This window comes from Doryrhamphus excisus, linkage group LG6, assembly GCF_037039965.1.
Source record: "Doryrhamphus excisus strain RoL-2023G ecotype Guam linkage group LG6, RoL_Dexc_Guam_v1.1, whole genome shotgun sequence".
In the NCBI taxonomy this organism is placed as follows: domain Eukaryota; kingdom Metazoa; phylum Chordata; class Actinopteri; order Syngnathiformes; family Syngnathidae; genus Doryrhamphus; species Doryrhamphus excisus.
The window spans coordinates 15,697,631-15,716,248 of record NC_136362.1 but is presented as its reverse complement, the minus strand read 5'-3'; the positions used below and the strand labels follow the sequence as shown (position 1 = coordinate 15,716,248).

The following is an 18,618-nucleotide window of genomic DNA, read 5'->3' as shown; positions in this document are numbered from 1 at the left end:
TAAAAGGGTGGGGCGTATTTTCGGTTTTAAATTGAGTCAGTTGCGTTTGAGTACAGCAGTACGTTGGCGGTCTTGTCGGGCAATTTCTGCTTCAGACTTTCAATTATTATATATTTTTTTGCTATATTGGCGCGCGTTAAATGTTTTAAAAACAACCCTATATTGGATTTAGTCTGTTGCAGGCTTTGGGAGATGAAGCTGAAAATGTGGTTTCCTGGCATTGTTACTATGACAATGTTGGCTGATTTACTCCTGGTTCCTGTCGGTAAGAAACGCCATTCCTAGACACTTGTTGCTTGAGAAAGTCGTCAATTTAGTGCATTTAAATATAAAGTGCGGAAACTTCAAAGATAAACAATAGCACACGTTTCAACATCAGCTGTTTTTAAAGGACCTAATCCAAAATAAATAAATAATAATGCTAATCAAAGATTCTATGAGACAGGCGCACTGTTTTTATGGTTACAAAAGGTTGAGTCAAAAACAACATTAATTTCACTCAACAATTTCACTTTTATACCCATAAATCACTTATTGAATTGGTAACTGCTATGGCATGGAGAAGGGGTAGGATTTAATAAGCTTTGCTTGTTCTTGCTCCTTTTCAGACATGTGTAGTAATGAGGTGTTGTTATGTGTGTGTATGTATATGTATATATATATATAAATAGATATTGTAAGTGTACTGTATTGTAAGTGTATATGTGAGAAACAATAATGTAACATAGTATGCATGTCTGAAATAAATTAAGAAGAAGAATTTGGAAATCACATTTAAAACAATCTTGGATGGACAAATGCACTCACCTTTTTCTCAACAATTTTACCCCCTGCTGATTTTGTAAATGTACACACTTACAAAGGTAAGAACGGTCCTGATTTTTTTTTGTTCCTTAGTCTTAGTCTTAGTCCCATTCCATTCTTGTGTGGATCTACGCCTGAGGTCCTCTTTGGTCCCATAATGGTGGATAAGTTTGATGGAAGAGACGTATACTGTGTTGCAAATAACTATACACACACTATGACTGAAAGTAAAAGATGAGAAAGATAAAGTGTCGTGTGTCCCAGGTTCACCTTTGTCATGTTTTGATAATTGTATTTTCATAACATGATGCAGGCCACTAAAAATCTATCCGCGAACCTCAAATGGTCCCTAAGGTGGACATGTGATTTAAGGTAATAACGTCATTCAAAACATTCCAGTACATTATAAATGCATGCTGCAACATTGTGGTCTGCACTTTAGACTTTGTATATTACATTTTAACCTTCTGTTTTTCTCCTGTTAATCCCAAACGCCTGGCGTGCATATTCACCTCTCTCTGTTTTAGATATGGCCATAGTTCAGGTCCAACAGTGGGTCGTTGTGGGTGCTCGGCCCATCACCGAGCGAGTCCTTCTCAATGGAGACTGCTTACCTCGCACCGAGGAGCTCAACAGTGTCCTTCAAAGCATGTCAGCTGATTCACTCCCTCTAACTCTCGTCAGTGTCAACCGCACATCATTGCTGCGTAAGAAATTGATGGACTCTGAATCAATTAATATAAATAAATATTTTTTGATAGCTCTTATTATACATCCTAGAGAACCAAACTGTCCTTCGGTCTCGTGACTGCATAATGGAAGGGTCTGACCTGCAATGGACAGATTGTATTTTCGTTGACGGGATAGTCTACCTGTCCCTGGACCATAATGGCAATTGGACTGCTCACACTCCACAAGCTGTGGCCCTCAAAGCAATGTGGGAGCGAGCCGGGCGGACCTCGGTGGTGGAGAGGCTCCAACTTCAGGACAAATGCATGAACCTGATGAGGAAATTGAAGCTTTCTGAAGAGCGGTCAGGTATATATAAGTCCAGCTTCCAAATGCCAGCAGCACCCACCAGCTTGCCGCCAGCTGAGCCAAGTGAGCGTAAGGTCGATAGGTCGATCTGCAGTATTGCGGTTGCTGTGTGGTGAAAAGAGCTGAGCCAGAAGGCAAATTTACTGGTCGATCTATGTTTCCACTCTCACCTGTGGTCACCTATGAAATCTGTTTTCAACAAACCATCTTTTTGGTATAGTCAATTCATCTGTGACTTTATTTTGTTTTGTGTTTTCTCCAGAACAAAATTGGGTAGTAACGTCTGCAAATAATACTAGCTTTAGATTTTTTGTGATTTTACAGATTTAACAGTTTTGGTCACAGTATTGACCCCTGGGGTACACCACATGGTATGTTTAAGCTTGCAGATGTCTAGCAATTGTCTAGCATTTTTTTATGTTTTAATCTGTGTAATCTATTCACACAAAAGCTAACCAGTTTTTTGTATGTTGCTTTTGTTACCATTATCGCTAAAAAAAGGTGCGTGTACCCAACAATGATTGTGACATCCTGATACACCTTTGTCCCAGACAGTACCATAATGCTGCAACTTTTGTTTACATATTCTTTCTTCCAGAGATTCCTTTCCTGCAGTTTTTGATCCCAATCTTAGCACTTTTGCTGTTTACTGGGCTCGCTGGCATAAGCCTCATCATTGCAAATAAAAGTGAGTAAATTCCAGTAAATATATTTCTGTCAATGTCAATGTCTTTAGGTTTTTTTTAGGTGTATCTGATGAGTACTGGTATATCTTCGGGGCAATTTTAAACATGGTCATGTGTTTGTCTCTCTCACATTCTGGTTTCAGGTTTGAGGCACAATGGAGGTAAGAAAACATTCTATTTGAAACAATCTATCATCTTAATGTGTGTGTTTTTGGATAAAATGTGGTCTTTTTTCACAGGGGTTACTGGATCTATTATACACTACCCTAAGGACATGGCAAAACTGAATCCAGAAACAAAGCGTCATGGTTATTATACCTTATAATTGACATCAACGCTCCCCATCAGAGTCACCTTTATACTGTTTCATAATTGCTAGATTGCCGAAACACCACTATTTTAAACACTTTATCATGCATGTGTCGCACATACTGCTAATGCAAAAATATGCAGAAGAATGCACTCATAAAACTACATAGGTTTGTGCACCTGTGCAGGTCACTAGCCGATAGTAGTAAAGTCTACTGCGTTATGCCATGGATCATACCAATCACAGTGATGCTGCTGTTTCCCTCCCCAACCTGCAGAGGGGTGTAAATTTAAACACTGTGTATAAAACTGAGAAGACAATCCATGTGAGTTGATGTTGTACATAAATAAAAATGTATTAAATAAAATTGGTGCCTAACACTCAAAATTACGAGTGTGCCTGAACGCCTCACGGTGCAAGAGACCGCAGCAAGAAGCCTTGCAAGTTGTCACTTCTTCTGAGTGCGCCATATTAACAAATAAGTCTGAATTGTTACTTTATGCGTTAAAAATCTTTAATTGTGACGACGTAATTTATATTGGTGTTCCAATTAATCCCCACATGGGCCCAGTGGTGTATAAACTTGGCACTGTGAGTGGAGATTAAAAAATGAAGCTTACTGACTCTTTTAAAGTTTGGACATCAATGGAATTATTCCAGTCATATAATGGACACTTCATACGCAACAAGCAGGATCAAAATGAACAAACTGTGCTGCTCAAGCGTTTTCGGGTGCATCACATAACTCCTGGGACATAAGTTGCCGCTGCATTCAGGGACCCTTGTAAATCACAGCAAACAGACCGATCATGCACATGCGGACGAAAGTACAAGATATTTACCAGACCAATCACTTGATGCTCATACAAAAATACTACAGGGTTTCAAAATGTTCTACTAGTAGGGTGTACAAATATCTGAAGTACATGACTGTAAAAAGTTTGGGAACCACTGACCTACTGTATACCACCATCACTACCAGTATACCCTCTAGTGGACTTGCTGTACTACAACCAACACCAATAATAGATATTTATATTGAAATACTATTAGAACCTGAGAGTCTCGTGTATTTGTTCACTCGAAACTATTGCTAGCATGGCTCATTTTCGCCTCGTTAATCAAAATCATTTGCAACACTACCTTTATATTAACACGTTTGTGAATATTCTCACTTAATCTAGTCATTGTCTTCTCAGGCCGTTGATTTGATCTCATCAGGATCACTTTAGATCAAAGAACACAAACAAATGTTTAATCATTTTGTTTGATTCGGTTAGATTAGGTTGTTTTAGTTGTTTGGAAATCAATTTGAACCGTTCAATTGAATAATAGTAAATAATATTATTTAAATAGCTTTTAAATAACGTCATAACTTGAGTGAAATATTATGTAAATGATGGAATTCCTTGTACCTGATAATGGGTACTACCTCCTATCCAGAAGGTGGCGATATTTTAATTTTTTTAAAACTGTCTCACGTTGACGTCATACCGGAAAATCCTTCTCAACCAATGACATAACAGCATTCCTGACCGTTGGACGAGCAACCAATCGCGAAGCGCTTTGTGGGATTTAAATTGTGTGGTGTCTTGAACGTTTGAAAGCGTGAATTTTTTTTTAAAAGGAGACAAGAGAAAGCGAGAACCAGAGAGACTTCGCATTGCTTCGCATTAACACTCGAGACGTGGCCAGTTGAAGTAAGTTTTTGCATATATATGTGAGTATTTTGATTAATGATTGATTTCGCTTAAACATAGTGTTATCAATGGGATAATTTGGGATCAGGAGACGGTGGTTGTGGTCTTCTGTGGTCATTAATGTAGCATTTGATACTCAACTGTTACTAGCGGCGTGTTTTTGGGGGATAGTGTCATTAATGTAGCATTTTATACTTCAACTGTTACTAGCGTCGTGTTTTGGGGGATAGTGTCTGTATTTAAAGTGAACTTGCAGCTTGTAATTTATTAAATCGACATTTAGTATATTGGCATGACGATGGTTAGCTTGCTTGACTAAACGGCAGGTTATGCGGCTCCTTTTTCCAGAGACTCCTCACAATGGCACAGTTTGGTTTGGAAAACGACATCAGTAACTCCCTGAAGTTGGACGTGCCCATCACAAATGCGCCTATTGCTCGCTGGCAGAGAAAGGCGAGCTCGTCCAACATGTCTATGAACGGTTTGTCCCCTGGGAAGTCTGCTAATGTCTCCATGAGTTCCTCCAAGACTCCAGGAGGGAAAACACCGGGTAAATGTATGGTCTTCCTTCATAATACACTGTTTAGTGCTAATGAAAATGGCCTCTGGGATGCGCATTGGACATCCCTAGTCTAACCTCTGCCATGTTTTTACCCCATTGTAATCAATATTTGTATTTGTAGGCCGGATGAGAAAAGTAACTCCGACAAGAATGGGATGTGACCGCTTTATCCCGGTCAGGAATGCAAAACAAATGGAAGTGGCTAGTTTCCTGCTGACAAAGGAGAACCAGCCTAAGGATACCAACACTTCAGCAGCATCCTCGGTAAGGACTTCAAGTCATTAAAAAGTGATGCCAATGGCACCAGTCGCTGTAATCATGGTTATTTTTTTTCGATTGTGTGATGTTTCCAACATCAGAAAACATGGTCCGTGGCGCTGAATGGATTTGACATAGAAGAAGCACGCATCCTGCAGTTCAGTGCAAAACCAGCCTCTCTTCCAGATGGTAAGGCTTTAATATTGTGCAAATGAATGGTTAATATGATTTGGTTCTCAAATTTGTTACAAATGCAAAAAACGTAGACCTGCTTGGCTGGATTTTTAAAATGCAATTTCCTGGTAAGTAATTGTCCAATAAAAACAACTCACTGGTGCAATAGAATGGGGAAACGCTGGTATGTCTAATATAATTTTATTTTTAAATGATAGTTCCTGATTACCACCGATGGTTTACCAGACTTGACATGATTTACAGGTCAACACAGTTCCTTGAAGTCCGTCTACAATCAGACCATCACTCCCATGGCCAGCAAAAAGACACGATACATATCTTCAATGCCCGAAAAAATCCTTGACGCTCCTGAGCTTAAGAATGATTTTTGTAAGTACTGCCACTCCTCATTAGTGTTTGAAAAGTAAAGTGTGGTCTAAAATGGATTTGAATTGTTGTTGTAGATTTGAATCTGCTCGACTGGAACAGTCGGAATGTTGTGGCTGTGGCGCTCCACAATAGCGTCTATCTGTGGGATGCGACTCAAGGAAACATTACTCACCTCATGACCATGGCGCGGGAGACGGACTATGTCAGTTCCCTGTCCTGGGCCAAGGATGGAAGCTACCTTGCAGTTGGGACCAGTGACTGTGCTGTCCAAGTCAGTGTGTGCACAATGTTATTTAATAGTTCCTCCATCTAACATTTTGCAGCTTATTAATGATGCCTTGTTGTGTAGTTGTGGGACGTAGAGCAGGAGAAATGCCTCCGCACCATGGCCAGCCATTCTGCAAGAGTCTGCAGCTTGAGTTGGAATCAACACATCCTTTCAAGGTACCGTATTTTTTTATCTTACCCCAATCTGCTTGTTGCATCAATCTACAGTAATTTCATCTCTTCTCCTGCCCACAGTGGCAGCAAGTCGGGTCAGATTCACCACCATGACGTGAGGGTGGCAGACCACCACATCTTTACCCTGAAAGGCCACTCACAGGAGGTGTGCGGCCTCCAGTGGTCTCCGGACGGCCGCTACCTGGCCAGCGGAGGCAACGACAACACTGTGTGTGTTTGGCCCCGCATGTCACAGGGCCGTGGGGAAATGAGCACTCCGATGTGCACCTGGGATCTCCACAAAGGAGCGGTCAAGGTGGGTGCTGTCAAATGAAATATTAAAGATATAGTATTAAAATATACTAAAGGCATAAATTCTAGCCCAAAATACTTCATAATTTCTGAATAGGGTATTGATTGTATTGTTTCCCCTTGGAGATTATAATTCACACTAATAAATGCATGTATTGCCTTTATTTGCTATGTGGTGATCTCCATTGTAGGGTAGTGCTGAATCGGCATAGTGGATCACTCATTTTTGTATTTGGCTAAAGTTGCCAAATGCATGCAGTTTTATTCAGATTTTACAAACAAGTTTTACAGCGCATCAGACTGCAGGCAGGGAGATTTATGGAGGGAATAAATATTGGTTGAATTGTTTGCAGGTGTGAGTCCATATAGATTGTGCTTTGCAACCTCCTTGTCTCTGTTCCAATGTGTTTTCTGGGTTTTCCTTTCGTAGGCCCTGGCCTGGTGTCCGTGGCAGTCCAGCATTCTGGCCTCTGGCGGAGGCTCCACTGATTGTCACATCCGTGTGTGGAACATCAACAGTGGCTCCTGCCTCAGTGCACTGGACACCCAGTCACAGGTAAACACTCTTTGTGTCTGATTTCTTTAAAATTTGTTCAGATTTTTCATATACAGAAACTTGCCAAGCATCAAATTAAGCCTTTTTTAGTTTCCCCTCAAAATTTCTGTACAGTAGCATATCACATAGCTTTTCTTTCCCCAGATAATTTGATTTGTTTTCATAATTATGTGATTTGTAACATTAGTTGCATTGTAAAGCACAGCAAAGGAGCACAAAGATCAGTTCACAACAGCTTGTCACCTTTTTGTTACAAAGAAATCCACCAAACAGAAGACACACCTGCCAGGAGATATCTTGCCTTCTATGTATGTGACTGAACATTTTGGGAGCCCCTGGTCTAAGTCACTTGCTAGGGAGGTGCCTTTTACAGGCAGTGTGACAGAGGCTCCATCATACATGTACTGTTATTGGCCTCTACAAGTCATGCTTGCAATCTGCAGAATTGAAGTGCTCTTATTTGGTTCTCCATTCATTCGAAAACAGTTTCTGGTTTTAAAGGTTTGAACTCCTGTTTTCGTCTTTTCAGGTCACCGCCCTTATGTTTGCTCCAAACTATAAGGAGCTGGTTTCGGCACATGGTTTTGCAGACAATAACATCATCATCTGGAAGTACCCATCCCTGACGAAAGTGGCAGACCTTCGAGGTAATGAAATTATGAAGTGATAAAATACCCATGGTGCAAAAATAGCTGCTGATGTAACCGTTAACCACACACTTCTCAGGACACGACGACAGAATCCTGAGTATGGCCATGAGCCCAGACTGCTCCACGGTCGCCAGCGTGGCAGCAGATGAGACCATCCGTCTGTGGAGGTGCTTTGAGGAGGACCCCAAAAAGCCCAAAGACAAGATGGTCCGATCTCTGAGGACTGCCTTATCGCAGTCCATCAGATGAATTTTTGAATGATTTTTTTTTTTTTTGCCATATGCAGTATGGACACTTATTTAATCTGTAATAAAATTTTTGAACCGATGGTTGACTCTTTATTTAAATCTGTCTCTGGTTGGCTCATCAAATTTCAATTGAGTTTACAACTGCATTCACATGACTTCAGAGTGAGTTTTTAATCAACACTGTAAAATATAACCAGCATTTAACAGTAAAATACTGTAATCAAAGGGTGTAGAATTACAACAAATTGTACAAGGTCACTGTACCTTTTGCATTTAACTTATTTCACAGTAAAAAGTCATTTCAAATCGGCGGTACAGAATATAACTGTAAAAATCAAACTCTCCTATAAATGTTAAGAATCTTGTTTGCTGACAGTGACCACAAGCTATAGCCCCCCCACCAAAACACCCACCACCTCCTACCCTGCCCTCTGATACACAGCTTTGTGGCAAATTTCATGGTGTTGGCAAAGCAGTGTTTTTTCCAGAACATATTTGTTCATGTTTGAGGGCAGCAATTTCGGGCCACCAAGAGAAAAATATGGTACTGTTCTGTGGACATAGCTGAAACTGAACTACCAACCTGTCGCTGAAGTTCGATGGATTGCAAAACATTACTTGGTCACATTGAAGAGTCAGAAGCGCAAGCTGTAAGTAACAATTTACTTTATCAGTGTCGTGTTTATTTTGTTGAAGTAAGCGGTTGTCTGTGTAGCATTATAGAGTGTGCATACAAGGAGAAAGGTACAAATGACAATGCAATGAACTGCAGCTGGAATAGTTGCAGATTCTGGAAGATCTAGAAAGCTTCCTGTGTGGGTTATCGTGAGTAGCTGCTTTACAAGAGTCCACAAAATGTGCCAAAAAATAAGCATAATAGGTCCCCTTTAAAGTGTAAGAGTTAAAGAAAAAGCATAATCTCCACATGTCCCCGTCCCTCTTTGTAAAACTAGGTAAAAATTTGTCCATTCGTCTGCTGTAATTATTTTTGTGTCATTTTCTAAAACAATTATTGTTATAACTTGCTTTGGTTAGAGTCCATTTTGGTTTTAGATGGACCTTCTGAACGGTTTAATGATGCTAACCAAGGCAACACAGTAATTTTTTTCATTGTAGCCAGTATCACAGATTTTATGTTACAATAACTACAAAGATAAAATGTAATTGTGTGACATTAAGAGAATACATATTTATATAGTTATGAATAGAAAAAGAATGTTTGTCGTAAAATATTTCAAAATAGTTGTATTTTATGTAGCAAACAGGAAATCTTGGTACCACTAAAATAAACTATTCAGCAGCCTACATTATTGTCATCAATACAATCAAATGTTAATATATAGAATTCAGTTCAGTCATTTACTGTATCAAATAAAGATTTAATATACAATAACAATATACTTTGTGTAGCGCTGTCAACTTCATGAGAGAAGAAATCTTTCACAGATCACAGTTTACCAAGAAAGAAATTTCAAGTATGGATTGAGCATGTTTATGTTTGTGTGGCCTTACTGAGTTATGCATACATGCAAAAATTCACCAACACTGTAATATACAGTAACAAAACAATTCAGTGAAATTCTTAACATATTGAAAACTTGAACTGTGGCTGCTTTCCAAATGACACCGACCTTTATCTAAAATGTGTTTTATTTCAAAAGATAGATAAATTAAAAAAAAAACTAAATATATGACACATACAATGCATATTTTTTCTCTTTCATCATAATCTTTGCAAAGGTTATTTACACATGCTAGTCTTCAGTGGAAAGTGTGTGATACTCTTTCTAAGGCTCATCATGTCAGAAAATGTGAGAAAAGGAGCACCAATCTTCATACACCATGTGTGTATGTGTGTGCATCACTGTGTGGCAACAAACACAAGTGTGGCGAGAGAGACGAGATCACTGGCAAAACAACACAACATGTCATATCCCAACACGTGAATCAACAAAAGACTAGACTTGGTTATTCTATAGCTGTGGTAGAGTGGCGTTAGATCTCCTTCACTTTGCCGAGCTGCACTTTCCCATTAGTGTGGTGGTGGTGTGCGTCACCATTGTGCTGTTGGTGATTGCCATTGGCCACCACATTGATGCTCTCTCCGGCTGAACCATTGTGCCTTTTCTTGAGGTCTTTGTCTGGGAGTCTGTTCCCCTTGATATAGGCCTGCACCCAGAAGTTGGAGAAGAGGATGAAGAAGAGGACGCCGTACATCCAGATGAGGTGGATCCACAGGGGCACCTGGTAGTCACACTTCTCCATGAAGTAGTACTGGCTGATGTGCACTGACACCAGGACGAACTGCGTCTGTGTGGAGATAATAAACGATGTGCAAAAGAGAGGCTGTCAAACTCAATGGACATTTTATTAGGTACACCTGCACATCTGTATTAACACATTATGCATTAAAAAACTTGCATTCTTGAAAAATTCTATAGAGTATTAAATTGGATTTTTAGTTAATTTTGAAATGAATAATAAATGGCCAATAAACCCTAATATTTAAGAAATAAAAATGCATGTTCATTTAAATTGTATTACTCTAAATCATTAAAACTAAAATTAGAATTATTCATTCATCTTCTACCGCTTTTCCTCACGAGGGTCGCGGGGGGTTGCTGGAGTCTATCCCAGCTGTCTTCGGGCGAGAGGTGGGGTATACCCTGGACTGGTCGCCAGCCAATCACAGGGCACATATAGACAAGCACTCACATTCATACCTATGGACGAAGAAAACCCACGCATGCACAGGGAGAACATGCAAACTCCACACAGAGATGGCCGAGGGTGGAATTGAACCCTAGTCTCCAAACTGTGAGGTCTGTGCGCTAAACACTCGACCGCCGTGCCGCCTGTTATTAGAATTAATATTTTTTTAATTATTTGTAAAGGGGTTTGAACTTTATTCCACTCTGGTAGCTAGCAGTGAGCAGGGACTGCCAGAGGTGGCAATTGTTATTTCCCCCTAGCTCAGGAACTGAACATCGGAGTTGAACCCGATTTACATGCCTTTGAGTGGGAGGACGGTCCTGACTATTTGTGTTTATGTGTATCAAACAGCGTTCAGAATACCCGCCCTTTTTTGGAGTCTGTAGAGAGAGTCCTGGACAGTACTCCCTCAGAGATTCCCTTGTTCTGCTGGGGGACTTGACCCCCTGATTTGAACCTGAGTGGTGCTCTGTTATTGAGCTTCTGGGGTCGTCACAGATAAGAAACACCTTGTTCAAGCATAAGGGTGTCCACATGTCTGACTTGCGGCCACATGGTTTGGGTAGAACTGTCAACCAATCACCACCTAGTGGTGAGTTGGCTTCAATGGTGGGGTAGGATGCTGATCAGACCCGATAGGCCTAAATGCATTGTGAGGGTCTATCTGGTAGATGAAGTTTCAACTCCAACTTCCAGGAGAGTTTCAATCATGTTTTGAGGGAGGCAACAAACATTTAGTCTGGGTGGGCCACTGTGGAGGCAGCAGCTCAGAGCTTTGGCTCCCAGAACCCATTGGTGGACATTAGCGGTGAGGGATGCTGCCAAACTGAAGGATTCCTATTGGGCGGTTTTGGCCGGAGTTCCTTAAGGATCTGGAGGCAACTCTGTAGTGTTGTGTAGACATTGGGCGGTCTCTGGATTAGCAGACTAGGGCAGTGGTCCCCCAAGAAGGACAAGAGGTGTGTGCCAACTATTGTGGGAGGTCACTACTCAGCCTTCCTGGTAAGGTCTATACAGGGGTTCTGGAGAGGGGGATCCTGCCAGATGCAGAAGGATCAGTGTGGTTGTCGTTCTGGTCTTGGAATGTTGACCAACTCTACACTTTCGGGAGGGTCCTTGAGGGTGCATGGTAGTTTGTCCAAGCAGTCTACATGTGTTTTTGGAGGCATTTGACTGTATTCCTCGAGGAATCCGGTGGGAGTATAGGATACCGAAACACCTAGTTCAGGCGTTCCGGTCCCTTTATCGGTTTCTCTCATTTTCACTGTATTACTGATGAACAATACTTGAACAATGATCTTAACCACTCAGTTTCTGTTCCTATCTTCTGGAAGGCCTCTGATGGAATCACATACACTTTAGCATGAAATCATATGATTTCAGTCATAACATGCTACCACTGTTGTGCCCAATTATTTACCATTCCTTAAATGTTTACTGTAGACCAGAAACCACCAGCATGTCATCACATCTAACATCTTAATCATTATCATCATATATTGAGTTCAAACATAGTTTGATTTAAATCAGGGGTCCCAACCCCCTGGAGTAAAGTTTAAGTACCTTTGGGTCTTATTATCATAACGCAAGAACGGAACGTAAAATTGACAGGTGAATTGGTGCGGCGTCTGCAGTGATGTAGACTCTGTAATGGTTGTCGTGGTGACAACAAGGCAAACCTCTCAATTTACCAGTCAATCTACGTTCCTACCTTCACCTATGGTCATAAGCTTTGGGTAGTGACTAAAAAGGACAAGATCGCGGGTACGAGACGGCAAAAAGAGTTTTTGTCTGTTGAGTTGCTGGGCGTTCCCTTAGAAATAAGGTGATAAGCACTGTCATCGTAGAGAAACTTGGAGTAGAACCACTGCTTGTCCACATTGAGGAGTCCGATTAAGTGGCTAGGGCGTTTAGTCAGGATGCCTCCCAGAGACTTCCCTGGGGAGGTGTTCAGGGCAAGACTCGGGACACATTTGAGAAACTGTCTCAACTGGCCTGGGAACACCTCAGGATCCACCGGGAGGAGCTGGACTAAGTAGACTTTCCTAAGCTTCCCTGCTTAGGCTACATACATACATACACAAGTTTGGCCCAATTGTGTATTCATTCATTCATTCATTTTCTACCACTTTTTCCTCACGAGGGTCGCGGGGGTGCTGGAGCCTATCCCAGTTGGCTTTGACGACAGGCGGGGTACACCCTGGACTGGTCGCCAGCCAATCACAGGGCACATATAGACAAACAACCATTCACACTCACATTCATACCTATGGACAATTTGGAGTCACCAATTAACCTAGCATGTTTTTGGAATGTGGGAGGAAACCGGAGTACCCGGAGAAAACCCACGCATGCACGGGGAGAACATGCAAACTCCACACAGAGATGGCCGAGGGTGGAATTGAACCCTGGTCTCCTAGCTGTGAGGTCTGCGCGCTAACCACTTGACCGTATATGTTAAAAAAAATACATGTAAATAATTTATCTTGTTTTTAATTGTTTTGACCCCGCCTCTCGCCCGCAGACAACTGGTATAGGCTCCAGCACCCCTGCGACCCTCGTGAGGAAAAAGCGGTCGAAAATGAATGAATGAATGAATAATTGTTTCAATCTGTGGTGTACTTTGCTGTAATTTATCGTATGCTCGAAATAAACAAAACCATTACCATTACAAAAAATCAACAAAAGTTGGATTATACATCCTAATGCTGTGACACTGGTGAGTGTATACGACACCTACAAGCTGAATGGCAGTCATGTACTTCTTCCACCACAAATACTTCTGGAATCTTGGTCCGGCGGCAGAGAGCCCGTAGTATGTGTACATGATGACGTGGACACCTGCGTTGACCATTGCATGGAAGGAGCCCATTCCTCCAGCTGGATAAGGTGAGGATTGAGGTTGTCATTGTGTTTAACGCTGACTGCTCTGTTTGTATGAGATTCTTCTTACCAGGAGTCAGCATGACGCCCCACCACCACGACCAGGGCATCACAGAGTGATGAAATACATGAAGAAATGTGATCTGGTTTTGTTTCTTCCTCAACACAAAGAATACCTGAAAAGGATGTTGAGTCAGATTCACGTAATGCAGGACATTAAACAAAAAAAATAGTCTTTGAGAAATGTTAAACATTCCTTACCGTATCGATGAGTTCAATGAATTTGGAAAAATAAAAGAGCCAAGCCACTCGCACCATCTGTGGGGAGGTGAAAGGAGGAGTTGTTGTGATTGTTAGTATTAGACTCAGCACTCAGATACTCAGAAGCAGATGACCTGGATTCAACTGAAACTTGACACATGACTCAGTTCAGAATGAATGAACGTCACGGTGGTAAAAAGTCACATTTGGAGTTAGCTGGAGCTAACATAACTAGCGCCAATGTAAAGTACAGCCAGTGACAGCTAGGCAAAGCATGTCAACAAAGATGCAATAATAGTCAAACTGCAGTAGATTTGATAAGGGAGAGATCAAACACAGCTGCACAGTGGGGAGTGGTTGGCGTGCAGGCCACACATCTGGGAGACCTGAGTTCAATTCCACCCTTGACCATCTATGTGTCGAGTTTGCATGTTCTGATTGGACTGGCGACCAGTCCAGGGTGTACCCTGCCTCTCGCCCGGTGACAGCTGGAATAGGCTCCAGCATGCCCCGACCACCCTCGTGAGGATAAGCGGGAGAAAATGAATGAATGAGATCAAACACGATGGCATCGATTGGTGTAGCCTGTGTTAAGCTAATTTTCTTGGCACCTCTACGTTGACACAGCAAACATGTAGGATTTGCCGCCGGATGTTGATTGTTTTTTGCGATTGGCTTTGAAAGCCATTTAGTGTCTCTCTCGCATCACATGTTTTTACAGAAGTCAGCTGATATTGATTTTTGTTTGGTCAATCAGAGCATCTCTAATACAATGCAAAAATGAAGAATATGGTTAAGACAATTTATGGTTTAGTTCAGACAATTAAAAGAACTCCTTTCCATTTCCATGTGTTTTTAAAAATATATATTTTTTGGTTTCATATACGCCTTTGTTGCTCAATTAAAAAAAATGTTGTATTTATTCCAAACATTTTAATTTTTTGTGTTTCATTTAAACATGTTTGGGGGGAGGGCCTGTCACTCTTGGAGGGATTATAATAAGTATAATACATTTTAAACAAATTATAATACGTTTTATACAATTTCTCCCAATCAAAACAAGTTTTCAAAATTATGATTTGATGACATTTTTGGCTGTGTTTAGACATTTTTATATATTGTTTATTAAAATTTTTTCAACAGAAATTATAATTTTTTTGTTAATAAATAATTTACAGTTTGTTGTTCAATCAAAATTATTATTTTTTGTTTGTTAAAAATGAAAAACAAGCACCTTTCAATCAAAAAAAAAATGTGGTTCCTTACCCGAAGTGCCTGTGGCGTGTTGGAGGGGTCAATAAGGTCACATTTCCAAGTGAAGGTGGTGGCCCATCCAGACATCATGAACTGTGTGTACCAATGATGAAACATCGGATAGTTATACATTCAACAGGATTTGTAGAGGAGGGGTGTGACCCGTTACATCGTTACATCACTTATTCATCCAAGTACCTCATAAACGATGAAAGAGTTGAGGAGGACCATGCTGAAGTTGTAGATTATCATGGCTGTGTTCAGGTGGAAGGGCTTACGGTTGGCCATCAGGCGAGGTCCCACGTAGACGGCGAGGACGACATAGGTCGCCAGGATGGAGGTCATCTTGATGGGACATGTTACCAATGGGTAGTCTTTCACCCTGGGGTCTGAAATGGAAACACTCCAGCATTATATTAAGGGAAAGTTATGATCTGATACACTAAGACATGTAATTAAAGCTGGACCTGACAAAATGAAGACATAAAAAAATATCTAAAAACAACTAAAGCAAAAAAGGCACTATTTTGATGGTTGAAACTTGAATAAGGACGTGTAGTCCTGGTATGTCTCCATAATTAACTAAAGATTTCTATTTGGGAAGAAAGAGTCATACAATCTCAGTTCAATGTGAAACATGTATCTCCATTTATTTAATTTTAATTGGATTTTTTTTAAGCAAATTTTCCCCTGTAAAAATACAATTTCTGTTTCTGCTATAATTGTTTAAATCTATTTTTATTTTTAAACTAAATTTTAAGTAAGTAAATCATAGTTCACCTGTCAAATATATCCGATTTGTGCGTCCTCCCCCCCTCTTGAATAGAAAAGCAAATACTACTTTTTTTCCCCCAATAAATAAACAAAAAAAAAGAAAAACGTAAAATTTCTTTCTGCTTCAATTAACGTTTTGGTGGGTTTCGACATGTTTTTTTCATTAAAAATTCCAGCATTCAAACACGATAGTATCCCTACTGTAGAAAAACACTACAAATGCTAACAAAAAATGGAGGATAATGAGGCCTGCTTGTATTTACTAAATACTTTTCAGCACCAATAAGGATACATTTTAGGGTTGGGCGATACGGACCTTAGCATATATCATGATATTTTTAGGCTGTATCATGATATGATGATATAAAACAATATAAAATTTCAATTCAGCAGCGTCTTGTATAAAAAGCTGGAAACCTAAAGTCATATAATGAAATACACTTTTGTAAAGCACATGTATTTATTGATAACAAAGTGGCTAACTTTTCTAATGGGATGTCAGCCTCTGCACACGTTGCTACTATAACAAACTGTAATGCCTGTGCTTGTACAAAAATAAATGTGCTTCCACTTCCACGTCGTAATCAACTGTAAAACGTTCCTTACATTAAAGCCGTAAAATACAACGTGGTGAAAATATACTCATCCAGCCCGAGTTGTGCACACACAACCATAAGCTAACTCTGCTAGCTTCCATGCACGCTCTATAAGAGGCTCCCCGTGCATGCGTGCGTTTTCTCTGGGTACTCCGGTTTCCTCCCACATTCCAAAAACATGCTAGGTTAATTGGCGACTCCAAATTGTCCATAGGTATGAATGTGAGTGTGAATGGTTGTTTGTCTATATGTGCCCTGTGATTGGCTGGCGACCAGTCCAGGGTGTAACCCTGCCTCTCGCCCGAAGACAGCTGGGATAGGCTCCAGCACCCCCCACGTGAGGATAAGCAGTAGAAAATAAATGAATGAATGAATGAATGACTGAGCGGCCAAGTAAATACTTCCATGCATGTACGTCCCTTCTCCTCACGATGACAACATTTCATTCATCTCATTTATCCGCCATTAACTCGGCTTGTTTACATTTTTATACCAGTATAAGTCAATCTACACCAGTATACTGGTCCATAAAAAATATCTTCCGACCTTAATACATTTTATTGAAGAGGAGACTGAGGGCAGCTGCAGCCAAGTGGATAATGCGGAGTACAAAACTAAAGTCCCCAAACTAAGCTAACGTGAGGGCAAAACAAACACAGGCAATTCTCTTTGTGCATTCACAAATAGTCAAGCGGTGACTAACCTTTCCGTTGAGTAAGGAGCAGTCACTCTTTTGGAATGAGCACTAGCATCAATATTTCCGTACACATTAATAAATGTCAAATAATAACTCACCGCATCTCGACAGCAGATCGTTGTAGAAGTCTAAAATATTGGATCCAGCTTCCCGCAGCATGGTGAATGCTTGCCTGTTTTCCTAAAACACCCCCCTGTTCAAATATTTCAACACAATGTGTTAAGACAACATAGAACAAATAATAGGCAGCTGCATGGGCTTATTAAAATTATTATTGACACACACCCAATGAGAGTTCAGCTACACACATAGAGATGAAGATATTTCAAGACAAAGTTTAGGTACAATGAATGTGGATTGAATACTAACAGAGCAAGTCAGACGGGTGAGGCCATCAACTTGGTCCTGACAGACAACAGCCATGGCAGCAAATCAGGACTATTCATTGACATTGAAAGACTTTTCACTAGGCATCAAATAATGTGTGCGGCTGCATTGTCACTCACCTGCTGAGTCCTCAGCTCCTCTTGGTGGGGAAGCAGCTGTAAAAGCCAGGGCGGGCGGGCAGGCAGGCAGGCAGGCAATCAACCCCCAAGAAGGGAGCCAACGGGTCAGGCACAGCACTGAGGAGGTTGGCAGACAGGAAGCCAACAAAGCTTCCAGTTCAGCTGCCAGCAGCACAAATATCCAACCAGAGCTGCAAGATGGGCTAGTAGGTGTGAGTGGAAGAGGCTCTGAGTGGAAGCGAGGATGTGATTACTATGGGAGCACAGTCGTTGGAGTCCATTTAAAGTACTACCAGAAAGCTGGCAAGTTTCACAACCACACCCTGTTTCAATGGCAAGCTCCACCTTCCTGTCTTCACTCTGCTTGTTTGTGATTGGCCGGCTTCATCAATGAGCACTTTAAAGAGGTACAGGCAAGAAAAAAGGCCCCCAAGAAAACACTATAGCATTAAAAAAGCATAAAAGTTAAGATGATAATACACAACCATGGTTTTGTAAAAGTCTACTCAGTTGTTATCATATGTCTTAATTTTTGCTCTACCATCTTCTCAGCCTTTCTGAATTCAGGCAGGCAAATTTAACTTTACAAGACTTTACAAAACCAGTCCAGGGTGAACCCCGCCCCAAGTCAGCTGGGATAGGCTCCAGCATACCCCCACAGACCTAGTGAGGATAAGTAGCATAGAAAGTGGATGAATGGAGCGATAGACATTACAAATATTTTTCTTTTAATTGGGGAAAATTCTTTTTTTTATTTTTAAAAAACAACATTATTTTCTAATTGGGATTTATTTCATTAAAAGTTT

General features: G+C 40.8%; 3 protein-coding genes across 4 annotated transcripts; 2 read left to right on the top strand and 1 right to left on the bottom strand.

Moving 5' to 3' along the window:
• The first annotated feature begins 73 nt into the window (after positions 1–73).
• Positions 74–3,610, top strand: LOC131126227 (uncharacterized). 2 transcript variants are annotated; one of them, XM_078790992.1, is made up of 6 exons: positions 74–265; positions 1,332–1,511; positions 1,585–1,842; positions 2,441–2,530; positions 2,672–2,689; positions 2,768–3,609. In XM_078790992.1, exons 1-6 carry the CDS (start codon positions 193–195, stop codon positions 2,851–2,853), a joined length of 705 nt encoding a protein of 234 aa, XP_078647118.1. In that variant the 5' UTR covers positions 74–192; the 3' UTR covers positions 2,854–3,609. The 2 variants fall into 2 exon arrangements, with proteins under 2 accessions (XP_078647118.1, XP_057924511.2); XM_058068528.2 differs by lacking the exon at positions 74–265 and adding an exon at positions 735–1,176 and having other exon boundaries at positions 2,768–3,610.
• A 783-nt stretch (positions 3,611–4,393) lies between these two features.
• Positions 4,394–8,201, top strand: cdc20 (cell division cycle 20 homolog). The gene is made up of 11 exons (XM_058068521.2): positions 4,394–4,538; positions 4,887–5,088; positions 5,222–5,364; positions 5,460–5,547; positions 5,797–5,922; positions 5,997–6,193; positions 6,272–6,366; positions 6,445–6,679; positions 7,106–7,231; positions 7,761–7,878; positions 7,958–8,201. Exons 2-11 carry the CDS (start codon positions 4,899–4,901, stop codon positions 8,128–8,130), a joined length of 1,491 nt encoding a protein of 496 aa, XP_057924504.2. The 5' UTR covers positions 4,394–4,538; positions 4,887–4,898; the 3' UTR covers positions 8,131–8,201.
• Positions 8,202–9,605: 1,404 nt separating this feature from the next.
• On the bottom strand, positions 9,606–18,160 carry elovl1a (ELOVL fatty acid elongase 1a). The gene is made up of 8 exons (XM_058068902.2): positions 17,813–18,160; positions 17,405–17,499; positions 15,438–15,628; positions 15,252–15,332; positions 13,986–14,042; positions 13,795–13,900; positions 13,582–13,721; positions 9,606–10,439 (listed from the first exon to the last, which is right to left on the bottom strand). Exons 2-8 carry the CDS (start codon positions 17,463–17,465, stop codon positions 10,125–10,127), a joined length of 951 nt encoding a protein of 316 aa, XP_057924885.2. The 5' UTR covers positions 17,466–17,499; positions 17,813–18,160; the 3' UTR covers positions 9,606–10,124.
• Positions 18,161–18,618: the final 458 nt, after the last annotated feature.

Excerpts from the sequence above, each read along its gene's own strand:
- cdc20 (XM_058068521.2), top strand. The coding sequence starts at position 4,899 with ATGGCACAGTTTGGTTTGGAAAACGACATCAGTAACTCCCTGAAGTTG. Across the intron at positions 5,089-5,221 it reads TCCAGGAGGGAAAACACCGG|GCCGGATGAGAAAAGTAACT; the intron begins GTAAATGTATGG and ends TTGTATTTGTAG. Across the intron at positions 6,680-7,105 it reads TCCACAAAGGAGCGGTCAAG|GCCCTGGCCTGGTGTCCGTG; the intron begins GTGGGTGCTGTC and ends TTCCTTTCGTAG.
- LOC131126227 (XM_078790992.1), top strand. The coding sequence starts at position 193 with ATGAAGCTGAAAATGTGGTTTCCTGGCATTGTTACTATGACAATGTTG. Across the intron at positions 266-1,331 it reads TTTACTCCTGGTTCCTGTCG|ATATGGCCATAGTTCAGGTC; the intron begins GTAAGAAACGCC and ends TCTCTGTTTTAG. Across the intron at positions 1,843-2,440 it reads GCTTTCTGAAGAGCGGTCAG|AGATTCCTTTCCTGCAGTTT; the intron begins GTATATATAAGT and ends TCTTTCTTCCAG.
- elovl1a (XM_058068902.2), bottom strand. The coding sequence starts at position 17,465 with ATGCTGCGGGAAGCTGGATCCAATATTTTAGACTTCTACAACGATCTG. Across the intron at positions 15,333-15,437 it reads ACTCTTTCATCGTTTATGAG|TTCATGATGTCTGGATGGGC; the intron begins GTACTTGGATGA and ends TGGTACACACAG. Across the intron at positions 14,043-15,251 it reads ACACGCCACAGGCACTTCGG|ATGGTGCGAGTGGCTTGGCT; the intron begins GTAAGGAACCAC and ends ACCTCCCCACAG.